General features: G+C 36.9%; 1 protein-coding gene across 1 annotated transcript in view; it reads right to left on the reverse strand.

Moving 5' to 3' along the window:
- Nucleotides 1-16501, reverse strand: part of sin3ab (SIN3 transcription regulator family member Ab) — a 48553-nt gene extending 32052 nt beyond the window's left edge. Inside the window, exons 1-6 of the mRNA XM_056462018.1 lie at nt 16278-16501; nt 10936-11146; nt 6388-6555; nt 6196-6302; nt 740-1031; nt 411-662 (exon numbers count right to left, since the gene is read on the reverse strand). Of these exons, the coding sequence (XP_056317993.1) occupies nt 411-662; nt 740-1031; nt 6196-6302; nt 6388-6555; nt 10936-11115 (999 nt within the window). The 5' untranslated portion in view covers nt 11116-11146; nt 16278-16501. The remainder of the gene's footprint in view (nt 1-410; nt 663-739; nt 1032-6195; nt 6303-6387; nt 6556-10935; nt 11147-16277) is intronic.
- Nucleotides 16502-18330: the final 1829 nt, after the last annotated feature.

The raw sequence follows: 18330 nt of genomic DNA on the forward strand, positions 1-18330 counted from the left end.
AAACGAAAGCAAAACCAAATCCTAGACATTTTAGTAGATTAAGAAACCCCGGCTGGATGCAAAAAGGTGCGGGTCTCTGTGGGTCTGCAGAGCATGTGAGACTGTCTGTGGGAGTGTTAACAGGTCTCGCGCACACAGAACGAGCAGTATGAAACAGGTAAAAGAATTTCCACTATTTAATCACTCGTGGGTGTTGGTTTATATTGGGGGGGATACAAAAAAAAAAATGTAAAAGGATGATGATAATAATAGCAAAAAAAGTATCACTAAATATACTAGGGCGGCCGTTAATATACCTGGGAAGCCCTAAAAGAACCCAAATGACCTCAAACTGCTTTTGCTTTTACTATTAGGTTGTATCAAGAATTTCAACACATGAATACAGTCCTCAGCGATTCCTCAACTCCTACCTGGTATGTGTGCAGAATTTCCAAGAAGGATTTGTAGACCTCTGGCTGGCCCTGAAAGCGATTCTTGATTTTGTTCACATAGTTGATAGCGTGGTTGAACTCTACAGGCTGGTTGTTCTGCAGTGGGGTTGATCCGGCAGTGCTGCTGCTGATAGGAGTGTGCGACTGGACCGAGGGCGAGCGCGGGGAGGCGTATGAGGGAATGGACGGATTCGGCTGGCTGGTCGGGGTAAGTGCGGGAGACTGCATTGGCTGTGGAACGTAAAACTGCTTTAGAAACTCTGCAAATGTACAAGTTAAATCAGTAGGTTTAAGACGTTTTTCTTTACCTTGCTGATCTTGGCGGGAGTTGGCTGGCTGGGGATGACCAAGGCAGCAGTGCTGGTGGGAGCTGCTGGTTGGGGCTGGTGCGGCGCTGGCTGTGTTATGGGGATGTTTTGAACAGAGATGCCATGCGGGGTGATGTGGTGGATCTGGCCTGGAGTGGTCACGTTAACCAGATCATTGGTTTGAACCTCAATCTTGTAGCCAGGAGGCAGGAAGGTGTTGAAGCCCATGATGAGGTCTGGATGGCCCTTGAAGAGCTGGGAGACTCTGCTGATCACACCTGGCGTATCAATGCTGATGGCAGAAGGACAGTACATTTAGTCTATTTGATGAGCAAAAGGCACTGGAATCAGAGCCCAAGAACAGATCATATTGAGTTAGGGCTGGACGATTAATCAAAGATGAATTTAATTCTCTCTTTTATTTTCTCAAATACTACTACACTTCACATCAGATACATGTCAGAGATGATACATTTGAATACACTCACAAATACAAGCACACATACTGGTCATCTGATTTCTTTTTTAGCAATAAATGCGTTCCTCTATGAGCGCATGTAAGCATATTATATACACACACAAATAAAAAGAAATAAACAATAAAAAAATAAATAAAAGGAGAAATAAACAATTATCAGCTACAAAACTGCAGAGAAAAAAAAAAAAACTATGTATGTGTAGAAAGTGATCCATAGCACCAGATTTTAAACTATCAAAACATATCATTTGGCCTAAAATCAAAATCTCGATTAATTGAACATTTTAACTCGGTTATTGATGAACAATTATTTTATGATTACGATTAATGAACGATAATTTTATATACACTTCCGAAATGCTAGCTGGCAGCAGGTTTTTATGTTCCCCTGTGTGTAGTTTCTTCGCAGGGGTTTTGTTTTTTCTGATTGCTACCTTAATGTACAAGTAGGGCTGTGACGGTAACGGATATTCTGTTACCGCGGTGATGAAGCAAGAAATCATGCGGTATGTCGGTTAACCGCGCGCATATATATATATAAATATAAATATAAAAATCGCTCCACAGAAAATAAGCATTTTCAATGCACCGCTGTAATTTCTATATCCCAATCCCTTTATCAACATTTTTAATACAAGTCATTGTTTTAAAGATTATGACTTATGAATATGATTTTACATCAGCGCTGCGCTTTTCTCGCTTTTCTGTGAAAAAAGACCTACATTTGACCAGCCTTTTAGCAAAGTCTATATTAATATACTGATATTCGTGTGCCAGTTTGACACTGTAAATTAAACTGAGGAGAGTTTAACTACTTCACATCACTTCGTCACCTGAACTCAGCGCGAGGGAGAAGGAGAAAAGTGCAGCGCTGAGGTCAAATCATATTCTCAAGTCATAATCTTTAAAATAATGACTTGTATTAAAAATGTTGATAAAGGGATTGGGACATAAAAATTACAGCGGTGCGTTAAAAATGCTTATTTTCTGTGGAGCGATTGATTTGAGTTAGTAGGCCTGCTTTATTAAAATAAGCTTAAAATAAAAACAGCCTATGCTGGTTATTAAAAAGGATTCAGTGTTTTCGTTTCGTGATCTAAATTTGTAATTTAAGTGGAAAATACTTAGGGCAGGCCTTTTATTTAGTTTATTCTGTTTTTCTATACAATTCTGAAAGATTCACAAGCAAAAATAAATAATAAACTAAAATGGGCGGTGATGACGGTAACAACCACATCACTGCGGTTGACACCTCATTATGGCGGTGATGCGGTTATCATCACACCCCTATGTACAAGAAGTTAAAACTTGCTCATTTAGAAGCGGGAACCAACAGACATGCAACAACTTTAGTCATAAAGTAAACACAAAACAGCTCTTCCATAGGACTCCACAATTGTAAACACTCGCTTCAATGAAGGGCTCTCTGCTGTCCCACAGCTCTCCACACGTGTCAACACCACCAAACAGACCAATCACAGAGTTTGCACTACATATGAGAGTGCGCGAAGGCTGTGTCGGACCATACGTGTGCTCTCGATGGAGTGGGGTCACGTGACTCCATACACGTTAGGAAAAATAATCGAAAAAAATAAATACTTTTTTTTTTTTTTAAATCGACCTGGGAAAATTAGATTGATTATAGGTTCTGAACGCCGATTTCAATTATTTTTCGATTAATCGCTTAGCCCTAGTTCAGGTCTATGAGATGTTGCATAATTGGTCAATTTTCCCCCAAAACAAACTAGATTGTTCCATTTTCTGATATACAAATGCAGTAATTTGCACCATTTGATAAATTTTCCCTGAAATTTCCATTCATGCATTTAAGGTAGGGCAACCATTTTTAGCAATACTCTTTTTGACAGCCACCAACAGGATATTATTTAAATATTTCTCTTTAACCATTCCTCTAGAATACATCTAAAAAGTGTAATTTTACAAATCAAAGGGTATCATAGGTTTAAAGATATTTTGTAAGGCATTGTGTATTACTTTACAATTGCTTTTTAAAAACAAATATGAATTTTTATGCGCATTTTGTCAGTAAAGCAAGTTTCATCAAACCTCCAGCATGTGCGTTTAGATGGTGCAGCATATACTTAACAGAGTTGTTGTTCACTAATAAGCTTTTTAGAATTAGAATTCGATTTAAATCAGTCAAAAATGACATAAATATAACATTGTGATAATGACAGCTGTTTGCGACGAGTCTGTGTAAATGCTGCACATGAAAATACCACATAAAAATAACATGTTTTTACTCCAAAGTCCTTAAATTCAGTCTCATGTGTTTGAAATAAATCCTTTGGTGATATGATTTTGTAGTGGTGTGTTTATTAGGCACACCAAATCAATGAAAGCAGTTAAATTTTCTGTTAATTCAGCAACCGCTATAGGGATTTTCTGAGATTCTTCAGCTATTAGGAGTTTACCATGAGAGCTCCCTCTGGACTCCAGAAAAGATTTACTGATGATCACACCGTGCTTCTCTGACAAGATGCGCATGACAATCATAGCTTTACTCAATTACGTTTGTGATATGATTAGAATTAATCACCCTATATTGATTTTTAGAGATCCTTTCCTCTTTACCCCAGACACGCAGTGTAGTCATCCAAAATGCTACTTCTACAGAATCAAGTTTGCATTTTAAATAAAAACCCCATTGTACCAGCCTGTCTGATGCATGGAGAACTGGATCAGTCTGGTATCCTCAGACAGACAGCTGCTTTCAAACATTTATATGCACATACTTGTGCGAGCACTCTGTGAAGAGCATCAAAGATCTTTATATCAGTATGTTTTTCCAGCTGTTTGGGAAATGTATGGATGGAACACAACACAGATGTAGGTGTAACTGGTATAACTCTCAAGGTGCATTAAGCTCTAGATGCTGAATGTATATCAGGTAGACACTAGGGCTACACAATATATGGTTTCATCATCAATATCGCAATGTGTGAATCTGCAAGTCACATCGCAGGATCTGCAATGTAGAGTCCAGATTAAATTATAGGAAATTACAAGAAATTATCAAGTTTGCCATTTTAGCAATAATTAACTGTTTAATTATTTATACAATGAAGACTATACAGGTGTTATTTTACATTTGATTATTGAATATCTATACCTCAATAATATTAGACTCAACCGAAAACCATGAAGTGCTGTTTATTTCATTTTTATCTTTGCTCTATTGTTTTCATCTGTGCTTTATTACTTTGTAATTTTTTTTGCAGATGCACTCCCCTACAAAATCATTCCAGTCAATCGAAATTCATTAATTCTTTCCAAATTACCACCTTGAGAAATTATATTCATATCGCAATACATAAATCTCAGAAAAACAAAATATCACAATTGTGCAGCCTTAGTAGACACCTGTTAATGCAGTGCATTATGGGATCGAATGAGTGCACTCAATGTCCACTATGGTTTCGGATGTCCTAGAAAATAGAGCCCTATTAAAGAGCATGTTGGCACTTCCGTACATGGCCTAAATGTAGTTTACTGTGTGTAGATTAACGAATACATCCAAGAGTTCTAGACATGGGTCTGTTATTGCAGGGATAACAACAATACATTTTTCAACACTACTAAACATGATTCGAAATAAACTGACTGGTTGTTATACACGTCGATCAAATGTCATTGGAGTGGTCCCTGGCCACTAAAATCTGCAAAAAAGCCCAAACTTCAGCTGTGAATTAGCAGGTCTGCCTTGATAAACTGAACATTTAACTGCTGGCTTTCAGTGTATGTGACATGCAGAATTGTTTTTCATGGCAGCTGATGGTGGCCATAGCAACGACAAACGGCAGTGGATCGCGAGTTGAGAAACGGATTTAAATCAGTAAAGGAAGAAGCATGGGTCACGTTTTCAACATGGTTCTGGATGCAATATGTGAACAGCCCATAAAGATTTAACCTGAGAGATACATTACAAGCACTGATCGATCGATCTACGCGAATCCCGCGTAGCAGCGTAGGTTATTGTATCAATCATCAGAAAAATGACAGGAACAAACACAGCACATGGTATACTGTGGTATTGTTGTGAAAATGAACTTTATCCCTTTATTTCCCACAGCTGCATGTCTGGCCATCTCTCAGTGATAGTAATATTCATGTCACGTCATGATCAATCCCGTGGTCCCCCACGCTCTGCTAGAGCTTAAAGGGAAGGGCGTGCTCACGGATCTGGCACTTCATATTTGGCGATGTGTTGTATCAACGTCGATACCAGCAGGCACAAAATCACAACATTCCGAACTCAAAACAAATCATTCGTTCGACTCAGAGTTGACTCTTTCGTTAAAGAATCAATAGTTTTAAACACGGTGCACTTTCAGATTGAAACCTCAGCTGGATGTTTTCATTTGCTAAGGGCTGTGTTACACACTGCATGGAAGGTCACTTTCAAAAACACATAATAGGGGCTCTTTAACTGCCAGTGGGTATTTTTTGCACCCTTATCTTTTTTTAGGGCAATTGTGTTCATTTTCCAACTCTAGTCCATGTTTTACATTGTCAAATTTTCATCTGTTCATTAGACCAGCCCAAATGTATTGACTACCTACAGAAAGTCATATAATGTGACTGTTATAACCTAGAAAGAACTAAAAGATTTAATTAGCCATTCAAAAATTAATTATATTTATAAATTTATACAATATAACACACATAATCACTGATTTAACAAAATGAAATTAACAATTACTCTATTCACTGCCTTTCCTACATCTCTGACAAAGAAAGAGGGGTCAGAGAACAAGAACAGCCACAAGGAAGTACAAAGACTCGACAAGTGTTTCTTTCAGGAATCCTGGCCAAAGATAAAGTCCTCAAGGCACTCTACAAAACTAGATCAACCAATTTGCAGTGTACAGCTAGACAGAACTAGAAGGGACAGAAACCCAACAATCGAAAAAGGGAGAAAAAAAAAAACTATTCTAAAAGCAAAACTCAAACCGACCTTTGAGACTTAAACTCCTTCATGATATCCAGGAAGTCATTGTAGACCTGCGGCTGATTGCCAAACTGAAGCTTAACCTGATCCAGATAGGAAAGAGCATCTTCAACCTGAAATAACATGCATATTAGCTCTTCAGTTCCAAATGATTAAACACAGAAAAATCCCACACTCTTCTCTAAACCGATTTCTTACCTTGAGTCTTTGAAACTGCTGTTGGCCCAGTGTTGGGGCAGGGGCTGGGGTGGCATGAGAGTGACCCTGGCCCACAGGCTGGACAGCTGGCCCATGGTGATGAGGTCCAGTATGCACAGTTGAACTGCTGGTGTGCCCATGTCCTCCAGAATTCTGGGGCATCGATAACTGAACACCAGAAGGAGAAACAGTTAATTATTAGGCCTGATTTACATGAAGTCAAATGTTATTTATGCAATGAATTATCATTTTTATAAAGTTTTAGTTCTTATTAAATGCCTAAAAATAGCACCTGTGCTGTTTTATGTGCACTAGTGATGCATAGATCATGGGTACATCCAGTTGGGTCAAAAAGTACTAATCCTTATTCGAATATTAACTACATTCTCTATGATATGAATATGTTTTATATGTTTTAATGCATTTTTAATCAGATAGACAGCCACTAGCATGCAGACTCTTATTTTAAACAATGCATATTACAATAATAGCAATAGCTACATTGCCATTAAAGTCTGTCTTTATTTTTTTAAACTCTGGGGTGATTTTGAGTCCTAATTTGCCCATAACTTTCTCTGTTTCAGCAAATGGTATGAATTTTGGTGACAAATCTTATTTTGACACATTTTAGTAAAATGTTTTAAAAGTTTTAAAAAATCAACACTCAGGGCAAAACAGGGAAAAAACCTCTTCCCAACAGGGAAAATCACCAACAATCAAGAATGCATGATTTTATGGTGTCATGGCTTTGCATTCAAAAAATGTGGTTATAATGGAAGTCATAAGTGCAAAAACAGCCACGTACATAACAAAAAGTTTAGCCCAAACTTTCGTTTCATAAATAAATGTTCATTTATAAACAACTTACGATCATTTCATTTATGATAGATGAGCGCCAACCTCACTAAATCTGAATGATGCACTAACATCATGTTTAAATCAAATAATTAGAATAGGCCTAATTAATGTGATTGTTTTGGGATTTCTATATCTGAAATCTGAGGCTCTGGGTGAATGACTTGTTTGAAGCAGTGGCTTCAAGTGACAATTCAGTCGATCTGTGTATTTATAACGTACTGTACACAATCCGCATGAATAAAGAAAAAATTTATTGTATGCCAAAAAAATATTTATGTGGATAGTTGAACAATTTATGGAGTATTGCAAAAAGTGGACAGTTAAAGTATACACTGGGTTCTAACCAGCACACTCTCAGTTTCGTTCAAAATAAGACACTTGAGTTACTTTTTTCCAAAGTCAGAAGTAAAACAGGAAAAAAGTTTTTTTTTAATTCACAAACAAAAGGCTGGGCTGAATGATTAATTGCTTGCGATTGTAATTTTTTCCCCCCTGTGAATAATAATTTGAAAAGAGCTGTTGACATGGGCTAGTATAAGATTCTGACGGTTTCATGGTATTGTGATTACTGCTCAAAACAAAGTTCTTTTAAAATGTCTGGGTAAAACACTACAATTTTTTTCCTCTTTGAAACAATAGATTTTATTTTTTGAAAGATTTTAAATATTTTGTTACAGTAAACATGTCGTCAAATAATTCAAATAAATTTATTGACTTTATTTGTTTCGAAAACACAGATTTCTTTAAAATTTAAAACAGCATCTTTGGATATCTTTTCTGCTAGAAAAACGTAAAAAAAAAAAAAAAAAACTTAAATAAAAAAATCTTACACACAACTTAGGAACGGAATTACAGAAAATGTTGGCAGTTTTAAAATCTTGCCTTTTCCAAACGTTTTCATGACGGAAGTTGTGGTAGGTTATTCGGGATGTGGTGGGTTTCATTAAAGGGGTTTTCCGTCACTACCTGTTTAGCCTGCATTAATGCATTCAGTGTAAGCTGCACGATTAATCTTTAAAAGATCGGCATCTCGACACCCACACAACAAATTATAAATGATGGTGATTTGCAAATGTTTATTAATCCTTTGAATCGCTGCATTCAAATCTGTGTTTGAAAAACGCAAAAATCAAGAAAGAAATTATGTTATAGTTATGATTATAGTTATGAAGTTACAAACAGTCAAATAACACAGAAGTACTGGGTTAACAGTTTATAGTTTAGATATAACCACTGTTGTTCACGGTAAAGATTAAAAATCACCATCATATGCATTTAACGACATTAAAAAATTAAAGTTGTAGGCAGCAATTACATTAAGCAATAGGTGGTGACAATCAGCCATCAAAAATATGCCACTGAATAGCTCTTTAAAAATTATCTATCTAGCAATCAAACATGAAGTTTTATGAGTGAATGGCTGAATCATTTATTGAAAATGAGACTAAAAATAAATATGGGTTGAATTTTGCACAGTACTGAATTTTTACCATTTATTGGTATTCAGCTGATTATTTCTTTATTTTATTTTTTAATACAATTACAGCTTCTAAGTTCTGTTTGTTAAAACCAAAAAGTGTCTTGCGGAACTGTTTATGCAATAAATAGAAAGCAAATGACATTTGTCTCCTCCCTTTTTGACTGATCCGAAAAATGGTGTGATCCGAGACAAAAAAACGGAACTGTGAGATTTGTGATCCGTTACACCACTAGTGTTAATGTTTTAGAGTATGTAGTTAATATTTGCAAAATGTATAACTGATTTTATTCACCTCCAATTAATCAGAATATATTTTTTGATAACCTGACCTGCCCAACCTATGGATATAATGACGATCTGTGCATTACTAGCCAGAGGTTTCCTAAGTGTTTAGGTTTTCCTAACCGGGCCAGGGCTGGCCAACTGAACCGCACCAGGGACCATTTCAGAGAACTCACACTTGTCAAACGAACAGTGAATTGGGGGTCAAAGGGCATGGTTCAGATAGCATAGTGTGAGTACACCTTTATACTCTAGCATCACAGTGGTCAAATCATGATCAAAAGACAACAAGGCAACCAAAACTGTTGACAATTTTTCAGCCCTAATGTAAACATATCTAACCTATGCATTACCCTTCAATGCACACAAATTCAGCCAGCATCCATCACTCACCAGAAATTAATTGTGACAAGTTTGCAAACACACTGAAATGTACTCATGCAAAAACACATTGTTAGCAGAGTACGTCACTGTAATTGTTTCCTTAATTACAATCGACATGCGTCAGAACTTTAGTAGTGCATAACCACCTTTTATTTTTATATTTATTTATATATATATTTTTTTTTTATCCAGCCTGGAGATGTAGTTTTCATATTGTATGCTCAAACAGGGACTGGATGTTTTGACGTGCTGTTCTGTCTGTATTTCACACAGCACTAAGGCTTCTCAGAAACAAGACCTGAATAAGAAAGATTAAAGACAAAAACACTGGAAAGTATAATACACTGACGAGACAGCACACATCTATTCTCTCTGCCATCCCTGATGTAATTGGCTATTGACTATTTGAATATATTTAGCAGCTGGATCCTTGCACAGAAAACCTTTTCCGGAGTTTGCTGGCTTAAAAAACCCAGACTTCAATCATAAGAGCAGAATCATACTAATTTTGTGTCCAAATGCTTCCTCTTTCTGCTTTTTAAACAACTATTCACAGTATAATATATAATTAAATGTAAGGTTAATCAACTGTAAATTAAGTGCAAACAGTTTAAGTTTAACTGCTTAATTTTTCAGCAAAGAAAGTACCTTATTTGGGCCTTAAATTGCATATAATTTCCAATTAATCATGATTACTTCATGCATATTTCAAGTTTTAGACAATTTCCAGACAATTAAATGTTTAAACCACAAAGTGTACACATCAAGCATGGGCCGGTAATAGTTTCATGCGGTATTATAACCTTGAATAAAAATACCACGGTATCACGGTATTGTTAGTACTGCTCTAAAATAAGCTATTTTTAAATGTCTGAGTAAAAACCTACAACTTTTTTGAGACACTGCTCGCAGCAGAGCCATTTGAGCTCCAGCGAGGGAGGCTCAAGTAAGCTGTTTTAATGCTTACACCCACCCCACCCCTAACCCCCAGTGACATCACTCATAGAAGAAGTGCAAGGAAGGAGGAGCTGGAGCTTAAGCTCCCCCTTGCTGGAGCTCAGCTCTGCCCAAGTGGCTCTGCAGTGAGCAACACTTGACTTTTTTACCCCAATGAATACACTATATTTTAATTTAGGAAACATTTATAATATTTTAGAATAGTAAACACGTCAGGCTAAAATTTTTAAATAAATTGTTGACTTCTGCTCTCTTCATTGGTTTCAAAAACACAGATTTATTTACAACACACAAGAAAAACCTTACATATACCTTAGGAACGGTATAACAGAAAATTCTAGCGGTTTTAAAAACCTGACTTTTCCAAACATTGGTGAACCTTGAAACCGGTTATCTTCCCATGCCTAGTACACATATAATGTATTTGGAAATTTGCAAAACAATAATAGCTGTTAATATATAGCACTTAACATGTCATTAGTGATTTTCAGTCCTATATTTCCTGTTTAAATATATACATATACGTGTTCATTAGATTTAGACATATAAACCAAAATGCCGCAGGTGTGTTGTTGACTTAGTGGTACCTGATAGGTCTGTGAGACCGAGTACTGCATGCTGGACGACGGCTGCATGGTCTCTGGTGCTGCAGTCTCGAAGAGGGAGGAGGCAGAGTTGAGGACACGGTGCTGAAAGCTGTCCACACCCCCGGGGAGCCGCCGCTGAGAGCCGATCACTGTGTCCTGATCCTCCAAGCGCCGCTTCATTATGTACTCATGCTCCTCACTGCGGCGGGATCTACAACGACCAAACAGAACAGACTCATATCAAAGATACCACACAATATAATTAATTCATGTTTATGGTTGCTTTAAAAAAAATAAACAAACACCAAAATAAGTTTGGAACAACATGGGGTTGAGTAAATTACTTAATGTTTGGGTAAAGTATCCCTTAGGTCTACAATAGCCAATACTCATATGAAACTAGGGCTGTGCGATTTGGGAAAATTATGTAATTGTGATCTTTGACAGATATTTCGATTTCGATTTGATTTGCGATTTAATTTTGCTGTCAAGTTTCAGCTCAATATTCTGTATTTTAGCTTCTTACTGCTAAAAATCCAGTGAGTGTTAGTTAAATAAAGTAACTAAAAAGATATTATCTAACTTCAACTTATATTCAAATTTGTTTATAATATCAAGAAATTAAACACAATTTTTTCTCTAGAGCAAACCGTTTTAGTTGACTTAAGTGGAGCTTTTTTAGGTGCTGGTTGCATTTCCTTGTACTGTGGCAACAATTCTGTGACAGCTCTTACAAATTACCGTTTTTTGTTTTGTGTCTTTGACTTTGAAACCCAAATATTCCCATATTACTGACATGATGTTTTTCTTTTATATTAATTTGTCTGTTAATGCTTCTGGAGCAGCAGACACCATCATCCCACTTGTCCGCGATTTCCTGTTTGTTTGCTTGCTTTATCGTGGGCTTCTGCATAGTTCAGTCGCGCAATTCTGATTGGGCAGAACAAAAGTGAGCCCACTCAATTGGCTAGTAAGACTGTCACACACAGATAGCAGTCACATGTTTGCTCTGGGTGGGGGAAATGATATAATACATATACATTTCATATCGCAGCCTCTTGCGATTAGCTAATTGCGATTGCGATTTCGATTAATCGCACAGCCCTATATAAAAGTTACCAGTTTTCAAATGTACACTTAAGAAGGTCGTATACCGGAAGTGCCATGGCAGGTCTCTTAGAAATGTAAACAATGTTTTCTATGAGGGTGTGCACACCGGTGGCACCATTCAGCATCTGAAATATTGAATGCTCGAATGAACTACTGCTTAAAATAACCACATGATCTAAAGAATCAATGTTTGCGTGGACCACAAATCCAGTCATAAGTGTCAATTTTTGGAAATATATAAAACCATAAAAGGTATGGTGTCCTTTGACCAAATAATATTTGGTTGAGATACAACTAGTAGACAATCTAGAATGTGAGCATTCAAAAAACAAAATACATCTAAAACTACATTTAAATTATGTTTTTAATGCACATTACTAATCAAAAATTACGTTTTTAAATATTTTAGGGTAGGAAATTTACAACATGCATTCATGGAACAATCTTTACTTAATAGTCTAATGAATTTGACCTTATGTGTGTGTGTGTGTGTGTGTGTGTATACACAACAGTTCTGTCTGGTTGATAGCAGTGTGATCTGCAATAACAGCACTAGTACAGCCTTTTCACCTTTGTGTATTACTCCGCCCACATAGAGTGACAGCAGATCAATAAACTCACTACAGTTTGACAAATATTGCAGCTATTGGACAGTATAATGTACTTTTGAGGCTTTTGTTAGTCGAGAATGTATTTGTTTAGATTGCAATTATGCAGTTTATTTATAAGGATAGTGCCTATTTCAAGATATTTATAATTTCTGAGAGACAGCACGTCGACGTCCATTAATCAAAGATGGTTGACGTTATCTGTCCACAAGATGGCGCCAGGACCGCATAATAAACCCTTGCTTAGAAGATTAAAACTGCTTGTTTTCTAACTACAGCTGATCAAATCATTATTAAACTGGTAAGTGATATTCTAAGCCGATCTCTCTCCTTTGTTTAGATTGCAACTATGCAGTTTATTTATAAGGAGAGTGCCTATTTTAATACAGTTACTTTCCTATTCCGGTTCTCAACAGTGTTATTCAGAGACCTCACCCCCGAACACCCCCTCCTTATTGCAAACACAACAGCAGTCTGGTAGTGATTGCACTGCTTTTTTCAGGGGTTAATTATTGTGATATCCTGATTGCAACAGAGAAATACTGTGGACTGTAACAATAAAGGAAGATATCTCTGTAGACGGAGGGCATTTATTGTCAAGTTCAGCCTTATAATCTTAAAATGTGAGCAAAATCACCTGTTTTGTCATCACTTTATACATTACGCTTGAGAATCATTCAAACACTAGCTCTAAAGTGACGTTGGTGAATTAGTAACAGCTTCTGCTGTTTTGACGTCAGATGTGAATGAATGGCAAAAGAAAGTAGTTCCTAATACAAAAGGGATGTGAATCACGATTTTTTGCTTAAAATCAAGATCATGATTTTCTCACGATTCTGTAAATGTAAAATAAAGGTTAATATGAGCAGGCTATTATTATTGTTATTCTCAAACATTTGGTAAAATAACACTAATAATATTAGGCCTGTGTGTAGGTCTACTGTTGCTTAAAATGCTAAATTTGTATAGTCATTACGGTGGACTTCAACAGACTTTCAATATGTCCTGTTTGTTAATTGACAGTAAAATGACGACATCAGAATATAACTATTCATAATTGTAAAGTTGAACTATTATGTTTAAGACATGCTTGTTATTTGTCATTGACAACATTATTAGACCATTTGTTTTCACTGGTAAAATGAGACATTTGTCATTATCAGATTCCTTCCTGCATTTTATTCAACCTTATATATAGGCTAGGGTTGTTATACTGACACAATAAACATTTATTTTCAACACTTTGTGTTCACTATGAAAGAAAAAACATAACTTATGCTTGTCGTAATCATAACTGTAAAATGCGATATGATCATTTAAAAGATTTGTGCGCTGGCTTCACTTTCACTTCCGAGTGCGGCTTATGACTGCTGACACTGTGAGAAAAAAAACACATAAATGCAAATCTAACCTCCCGCACGGCCCTCAAACGAACTCTTTGTGCAACAAACTGAACGCTATTCACTAAAATAAGCGTCATTGGCGAGCACTCGTGTGTTCTCGGTAGTAAACAAACAGCTTGCGATCAGCTCATGTATGACTTTGCGGCCGCGTTTACATCATTGTGCTATTGAACTGTTGTATAAACACAACATCACACTCGTAGCAGTGCGATAGAGCCGTATATCAGCACTGGTGGGACGCTAAGGCTGCCATACCGCTACTTGTGTGATATTGCTCATATATATATATATATATATATTTTATTTTTTTTTTGCCATTTCCACAAAAATGCCTTTGCAACAAATCATATATTCATTTGTCTAGTTTTTTAGACATACGCATTAAGCCACTGCCATGCACATGTACAATAATAACAATAAAATGTATTATTTTACTGGATGAGAACTGGAAAAGAAAGGTAATTCATCAAATCCAAAATTAACAATCGATTTATTATTAAAAGTGTAGTGACCATGTAATTTTTGTGGCATTATAATGACCACAGCTTTACCACAACTATGAACAATGTATAGTTAGTGTAACATAACAATAACTACTGTGCTAAAATACTGCAGTTTGACCACAATAACCTGTTTTCTTAATAAAATCATCTTTAATTCTTAAAGTTGGTTGATAAAAGCCTAGCTTGTTTAAACTGCAGGATCTTTTTTTTTTTTTTTTAAGTTTTTTTAAGTCACTGCATGATTTCAGAACTTCCTGAGTGTCATTTCATAGTTTCGATGACTTTATAAATGTTTAAAAGCAATATACTCATACATTCTCTTGGATGAATAACCACAAATTTGGCTTATTCGTGGCTTATTACTACAGGCGTGTCTAAACATTTTTCTCTGAGGTGTTGAACACAAATTAGTTTACAACAGGTTTGGCCAAAGGCGTTTATTACCGTTTATTCATGCATAATAACCCGAAAGAGTTTAAATCCCACATATGGTCTTGAAAAACGCAACGTGTCAGCAGCCTGCAGAGAGAGCAGCTCCACTTCATGACTGCGTGTAAAGTTCGTGACATCTGTCAAATGTACTCGATGACCACTCGATGGCTGATGAATGTGGATTCACACTGCTCATCAAGTGGAAAGTCTTCGTCGGTGTTAAACGCAGATTGGATAACGCGACATTGTGACCTTTTGCCACAGGACTGCGACAAAACTTTAAACAATGTTACAGTTCTCTATAGACATGCGTAGGCGGATAGCGGTGTGTAAACAGTTACAGTGAAACATGCTTGAGCATGTGTGCGGTCTCACATTCACTTAAACGGCTAAACTCAGTTTCATCCAACCGGACAGTTTCTCGTCGACTGAAAGAGTGAGTGTGTGTGTTTGTCTGTGTGTGTGCGTGTGTATATCAGGCCCGAGACTATAAGACCTACACTGTACAATGCATTAAATTTCACAACAAAGCTTAATCGGACACACGTATTGTGTATGTAAATATGCTTTTATGCATGTTTACTGGTGATCTGACTATAAAAATGCGTTTTATCAGTCATAAATCTGAGGCGTCAAAGGAGGCGGCGAGCAGTAACCGCCTCTGTCCGATGCAGAGTTCAGACCAACACAAACGGATCACACCAAAATAAAGCACAATCCCAAGAACACCGCCTCCTTACTCGAGGAATCGAGGAAAATAACATCTAACAAGCCATCAAACGCCGTGGAAATGCGACAATGCAGTCTGGGCTAGCACTCAATGTTGTCAACTGTTTCTAACTACAAATCAGGAAGTCCTGCTGAACGCTTTCTACCGGTAAACACACAACTGCTCGGTGATCAAAGCTGTACAGTCCAGAAGACATCAATAAGCCAGTGCTGATCGCTGACAGTTTAAAGTCAGTGAACGATAGCTAGACCTTCATGGTGAGCATGAACCCACCACAGCTTAAAAACCTTATGTAGCCATCGAGTGGCTAGTGCGGCTAGCTAGCGCCTCGACAAATACTCTTATATAATCACAGCTATGACATGCATCACTTCAAAACAGCTCGATACAATGCCGCCATCTTAGAATTTAACACAGCCAGGTTGCTTTATCGTTATTTAGCGAGGATAGCGGTTTAGGTGTCACTAACTGTGAGAGTTAGCTACTTTTAGCCTGAATGAAGCACTGCGACGACGACAGCTAGCGAGCGTCCGCTAGCAAGCAAGAGCAAACTCACCCCGCAACAGACACTCCGGATCACTTCTTTCTGCTCCGGCGAGAAATCAAAACCTGCAGAGCTCGGTCACGGCGCTCTCAAACGTTGAATCGTGTACGGTTCGGGTTTGTACAGCAAATTAAAATACACGTAGGCACCATTCAGTCAAGGCGCCAGACCTCAAATTGCATGCTAGGTTGCTAATTGGCTAACATGGGAAAACAACCTCAGCAGGAGGATCCTCTGATGGAGGCGTGGCCGTTGTGGAGGCGGAGCCAACAAACTCCAACCGGGAACACTGGTTGGTGGATCTCTGCTGAAATTCGAATATATCAGATTTCTGCTGGATTTACCCGCCTACTCTGACAAAAGGAGTAGTGGTGGGGATTTTGATTCGTATTAGAGACTCTTTTGAATCGGTTCACCGAAGATTCGTACAGGTGTGTTCTTTAGTGTTTCTTTCTTTCCTACATTGTCAGCAGGAAGCAACAAATGGGTGATTGCATTATTCTGTTATATGCAAGAAAAAAATTCAATACGATATGGAAATGTTAAATGAACATACTTTATAACTGGAAGAAAAGACTGTAACGTTGCATCGGCTTGATCAGGAATGCATGTGCTGTCTATAAACATGTTATTTATTATTATCTTATTTACTAATTGTTTATTTAGACAGGCATTCAAGACACAATCTGAAAGTATGAGAATCAGGACCAGTTAGTCTTCATTGTTTTTTAATTGTATTTTTCACTTAAGTGATTCCTAGAAAGGAAAAGCAGGTGTGCAGGAAACCAATAGCCTTTGACTTTTGTGAAAGGCTATTTTGTATATTTCTGTATGTCAATGGCTACTGGTTTCCAACATTTTTCTTAAAAAATATTTTCTACAGCAAAAGAAAGACATTCATAACTGTTTGCAAACACTTAAGTGAGTGTAAATTGAGAGAGTAAATGTTGACTACATTTTCAACTTTGGGTAAATTATCCGCTTTAATGTGAATCACTTTCTTAATTCAGCAGAACCCATGACATGATCTCCCACCACCATTCGGCCAAAAGTTCCCACAAATGAAACACACTATCAGAACCTGAGGATGAATGCTGTTTCCTTGTTCTGCTTGAAACAAGGTAAACAGTCAAGATTCAAACGGCAGAGGCTCCAGTAAAAGAGAACAAAAAGTGTATGTAGTGTTGCCAAAGAAGATCTGTAATTTAAAAAAATAAAAAATAAAAACAATGAGAAACATGGTGAATTATTGGACAACCATTATGTCACCAAATAGTAGACAGTTAAGATAATTAACGAAAACAAACAAAAAAAATTTAGCTTTTTGTTAGGAATAAGCCTTAAGATTATAAATAAGTTAAATTGCTACAATGCAAGGACAAAATTCAAGTTTCTCAGTTCTTCCCATATGGATCAGCAAGTTGGATGACGTCACTCTACACTTCAGCCTCTCTGTTTCTGTTTTCCTGTCCAATCAAATTCTCTGTAGAATATAAAGTGTCCCTCTTCAGCTGAAATCGGGCACTATTTTCTGCGATGAATGGTGTGTAGCGCACTTTATGCCAATTCTTTCTATCTGGGTGAGTGAATACTGTTTTTATGTCTGTGTGACTTGAACAGTCTCATACACACAGTCTGATCTGGTCCAGAGACATGACAGAATGGATCATATGAATTACTCACATCATGCATACACAAAACATACCAAACCCAATTGCACTTAACGCTGAATAAAATAGTACTATTAGACTGTGGCTGTCATAAACTGCATGTGTTTTTTATTTTTTTGTACATGTTTTTTAGTAATAGCAATAGACAGCTTAATAGGAATATCCCATATTTGTTTACACAAGGGGGCCCTCAAAATGCACTGTAAAATATCCATTTTCTGTATTTTGTGATTCATGTTTTTATTCTTTTATTATTTATGCTTTTGCATCACATTATGAGACCTTGATCTTTCTTCTGACAACTTTTAACCTTAAAAAGTTGGCAAAAATGTGACTTTTATGAACATTTGTAATAGTTAAAAGTGATATTGTGTAGGTTGGTGTTGTATTTTATG

This window comes from Danio aesculapii, chromosome 7, assembly GCF_903798145.1.
Source record: "Danio aesculapii chromosome 7, fDanAes4.1, whole genome shotgun sequence".
NCBI lineage: Eukaryota > Metazoa > Chordata > Actinopteri > Cypriniformes > Danionidae > Danio > Danio aesculapii.